Here is a 5,000-nt window from a genome sequence, read left to right as displayed (position 1 = left end):
TTAGAACTTTAGGGCTTTGTGATATTATGCACACCAACTGGATGCAAATCACAATCACCCGTAATGTCCAGCATCTTATAAACCTCAACTCTTTCACTGCCAAAGGTGACTTCAGTCAACTAGACAGTGCACCGCCATTGGTGACTTTGGTGAACAGAAAGGGGTCATATCAAAAGGACCATTTTTCACATGGTAACAAAGCTTGACAGTTGCAGCCAGTTTCCTGCGCAACAGAGTAATAACTAACTTTCGTCCCCTGACCTGGTTTGAAGTGAGCAAATCCACTGTCTTGTTTTCACATGAGCCGAAGCCTGTAAATGAAAGCTTTGAGTCTAAAACAGTCGGCGCCGGGGACTGCTCTTTTCACACAGAAGCCTGGCAGTGAAAGGCGAAAGATTTTCTTGTTTTTTGAAGAGAAACCAGAGTATTCTCCAATCACTGACACTCACCCTCTCCATTTTACATTTTGTACTCTATCTTTTCCACATTCTGTTCTCTCTCTCTGTCCGTCTGTCTGTCTCTCTCTCTCTCTCTCTCTCTTTTTCCTTTCTTAGTCCCCTCCCCCTTGGTCCCCCGCCCCCCCATACCCCCACCTCAACCGCCCCCCTTTTCATTCGAATATACAGAAATGTCGACTTCTAATTAATACTAACAATCATCATTATGATAGGAATGATAATAATCCAAATAATAATAATATCATTTATTTTTAGTCTAATATCATCATCTTAGATGAACAGACTATAAATAAATAAACAAACGAACGAACCTGGCAGTGAAAGTGTTCTGGTTTCATGACAATAAATGTAGAGTGATGGCCTAGAGGTAACGCATCCACCTCAGAAGCGAGAGAATATGAACACCCTGGTTCGAATCACAGCTCAGCCGCCGATATTTTCTCCCCCTCCACTAGACCCTGAGTGGTGGTCTGGACGCTGGTCATTCAGATAAGACGATAAACCGAGGTCCCGTGAGCTAGCATGCACTTCACGCACGTAAAAGAACCCACGGTAACAAAGGGTTGTTCCTGGCAAAATTCTGTAGAAAAATCAACTTTTGATAGGAAAAACAAATAAAACTGCACGCAGAAAAAAATACAAAAAAAAAAGGGTGGCACTGGAGTGTAGTGACAAGCTCTCCCTGGGGAGAGCAGCCCGAATTTCACACAGAGAGATCTGTTGTGATAAAATGAAATACGAATACAAATACAAATAAAGTACTCCACTCCATTCTGTTCACACAGGGCAGGTACTGACCACAATACTCTTCATCGGACCAGTCCCCGCAGTCGTTGACACCATCGCAGATGCTGGTCTGGGACACACAGAAGCCGCTGAGGCACCGGAACTCGTACGCGTTGCAGGTCACATCGGGGGCCGGGGTGGTGGGCGTCATCGTCGGTGTGCTCCTTGCTGTTGGGGGGGGGGGGAACATCATCATCATCATCACAATGATAATAAATAAATAACAGTCATCATGATCATCATATTAATAATCATACAAATATAATAATTATCACTGCCATTGTGCTCCCTGCTGATGATGGGCAAGAAATCAGTCCCCGTAGTGATCTTAATAAAAAAAAAATTTAATTATTAATAACAATAATAATAATAATAATGGACATTTATATCGCGCATTTCTCCAGAAATACTGCTCAAAGCGCTTTACATTTCGTTCCTCACCCCCCGCCTCCCTATCAATACTCCCCTCCACACCCTACCCCCACCCGCTCACACACACGGTAGCATGTGAAAAACTCACGCAACTGAACGTTGGAAACCACCCACCCACCTATGACGCCCTCCAGAAAACGCATCCCTGCAGCACACACCCAGGCACACGAACACACGGACACCCACCAACACACCCCTCACACACACACACGGCCTCTCCACAACAAAACATGCACCCAAAACCAGATCACACCAAGATTTTTTTTGTTTAAATTAAAAAGAATAATAGTTATTAGCTTATATTTTAAAACTTTTTCCCCCTTCTCAGACAGTTGTATCTCCATGGAATGAAAGTGAACACATACACCCAACAGCTTAAACAAAATAAGAATACTATCAGTATGTTTATATATAAAGTTTTCAATTCTCTCAAAGTGCTTCACAGTAATAATCATGTTCACTCACACATCAACCACACAAAACCTCACACGTATGCGCCTGTACACACACATACATGCATGCACATACCCACACACACATACTCACAGTCATGTGCTGACACGCATGCACAAAGAAACACACAAACACACGTACACATCATTCATACACATACAGACACCAATCCACAACCACCCCTACCAACACACACACACGCTCACATGCAAACACATATTGCAGTTAGGATGGCGCTTGTCACTAAATTCCCCTTAGTCGTCCCCATTACACACACACACACACACACACATATGTATACACTCACACACACCTCCCAATACACACATACTGCAGTAAGATGGCACTTGCCACTAACTAGAGTCCCCATAGTCGTCTCCATCACACGCAAACAAACACATCCCCCCCCCATACACATACGTACTGCAGTGAGGATAGCACTTGTCAATGAAGTCACCACAGTCGTCTCCATCACACACACACACACACACACACACACGCACACACACACAAACACCAACCCACACACACACCCACACGTACTGCAGTTAGGGTGGAGCTCATCGCTGTTGTCGCCACAATCATTATCCCCGTCACAGAGCCAGGACTTGAAGACGCAGCGACCGTTGTTGCACTGGAACTTGTAGCTGGGGCAGGCAGGGTGCGTGGTGTTGGTGCAGTTCTGCTCGTCGCTGCCGTCCAAGCAGTCCCGGCGCCCATCGCAGACGGCGCTGAAGCCCACGCACTGCCCGCTGGCGCAGGAGTGCTCCCACACATGGCAGGTGGCTGCGTGGGGAGGGAGGAAAAATATTTGTATTTGAATTTGTATTTGTTTTTCTTTTTTTTAGAACAGATTTCTCTGTGTCTAATTCGAGCTACTCTCCCCAGGGAGAGCGTGTCGCAACACTGCAGCGCCACCCTTTTTTTTTTCTTCTTTTTTTCCTGCGTGCAGTTTTATTTGTTTTTCCTATCAAAGTGGATTTTTCTACAGAATTTTGCCAGGAACAACCCTTTTGTTGTCGTGGGTTCTTTTACGTGTGCTAAATGCATGCTGCACACGGGACCTCAGTTTATCATCTCATCCGAATGGCTAGCGTCCAGACCACCACTCAAGGTCTAGTGGAGGGGGAGAAAATATCGGCGGCTGAGCCGTGATTCAAAACAGCACACTCAGATTCTCTCGCTTCCTGGACGGATGCTTTACCTCTAGGCCATCACTCCAGAAACAGTAACAGTAACAATAATGACAATGATAATAATGATAATGATAAATATGATAACCATGATAATCACCTATATAGTGGTCTAGAGCAACACTCCCAGAAAAACACATACATGATCCCCGACAGCGTGGTCCCAGCCTTCTCATCTGAGCCTGCATCACGCTGAGCTGGACCCAGCCATGACCTGAAAAATCCTACCTCTGAATCTGATTGTGCTTGAGCCTGGATCCTCCCAGACTTCAGTCTATGACGCTAACCACTCTGCACACTGTCTGTTTCTTTAGGGGGTTTTTTTATGGGGTTTTTTTTTCTTTTTGACTCACTTGTGTAAACAAAATGAGTCTATGTTTTAACCCCGGTGTTCGGTTGTCTGTGTCTGTGTGTGTGTGTGTGTGTGTCCGTGGTAAACTTTAACATTGACATTTTCTCTGCAAATACTTTGTTAGTTGACACCAAATTTGGCAAAAATAGGAAAAATTCAGTTCTTTCCAGTCATCTTGTTTAAAACAATATTGCACCTCCGGGATGGGCACAAAAAATTTTAAAAAGAAGCCTAATTATATGCAACCTGCATTTACTGTTATATTTATATTTTTTGTATTCTCTAAACTTGGCACTTTGACCTCTTATTCTGACACAACAACAAGAGGAGTCATTATTATCATTTTTTGTTCCAACAGGAACTTCTTTTGCTAAGCATGGAATTTTTATTTATTTTGCAAACGTTTTGGTGCAGATAGTAAAAAAGGGAAATTACTCTGTAATTAATGCTAGGGGACTTAATTTATCACAAGTGAGTCCTGAAGGCCTTGCCTCTCTTGTTTTTTTTTTTTGCAATTAAAGAAAAATGAAATTCTATAAAAAAAAACAAACCCAAATGATTCAAAATCTAAAAAGGTCTTATAAATCACTCGATCAACAGAACTGATTCATTTCTATCTAACCCAGTCAACCCCGAACTTCCGCAGACATGCAAGACGTAATCTTAAGACAGACGCGGCTCAGTGGGATACTGACTTCCATACTCGGTGGAACAATTCTGTTCATCACTGCCGTCCCGACAGTCGTCGTCCAGATCGCAGATGTAAGCTTTACGGACGCAGCGACTGTTGTTACACTGAAACTGGTCTTCGGAGCACGCGGGGTAATCTGAAACAGGCGGACAAGTTCCTCTTTAGGGCAAAACAGTGTATAAAGCTAAAATAAACTCACTAAACTTGTTGACATTCTTCACCAATCTACATTCCATACACAATTCATATGCTAATCAATCAGTGAATGGGTGCGCGCTTGCACAAATCAGCACATGCACGCATGCACACACACACACACACACACATACTCTCTCTCTCTCTCTATTCCATACACACCTTTTACATTAATCAATCAGTTAATGGGTGCGCACATGCACAATTATAAATCAGCGCATGCATGCACACACGCACACACACACACACACACACTCTCAGAGTTTATACTGGTAAATGTGGCAATATCTAAATGAATACAGTTCATGAACAAATTTTCCTCCATGTACGCCTGACACGGTGAACATGTTTGCGCTGTCTCGCCAGCAGACAAGTGAGCACAAATGATTTCCTTGACAATGACAAACAATACCCTGTGTGTGTGTGTTTGAGAGTGTGTG

General features: G+C 43.5%; 1 protein-coding gene across 1 annotated transcript in view; it reads right to left on the bottom strand.

Annotated features, from left to right (window-relative positions):
* Positions 1 to 5,000, bottom strand: part of LOC143277386 (sortilin-related receptor-like) — a 125,447-nt gene that overhangs the window by 65,845 nt on the left and 54,602 nt on the right. The window contains exons 24-26 of the mRNA XM_076582169.1: positions 4,370 to 4,501; positions 2,673 to 2,915; positions 1,257 to 1,412 (exon numbers count right to left, since the gene is read on the bottom strand). Coding sequence (XP_076438284.1) covers positions 1,257 to 1,412; positions 2,673 to 2,915; positions 4,370 to 4,501 — 531 coding nt within the window. The remainder of the gene's footprint in view (positions 1 to 1,256; positions 1,413 to 2,672; positions 2,916 to 4,369; positions 4,502 to 5,000) is intronic.

Source organism: Babylonia areolata, chromosome 34 (assembly GCF_041734735.1).
Source record: "Babylonia areolata isolate BAREFJ2019XMU chromosome 34, ASM4173473v1, whole genome shotgun sequence".
Lineage (NCBI taxonomy): Eukaryota > Metazoa > Mollusca > Gastropoda > Neogastropoda > Buccinidae > Babylonia > Babylonia areolata.
Note: the sequence above shows the minus strand (reverse complement) of the source record. Positions and strands in the feature narration are given on the sequence as shown.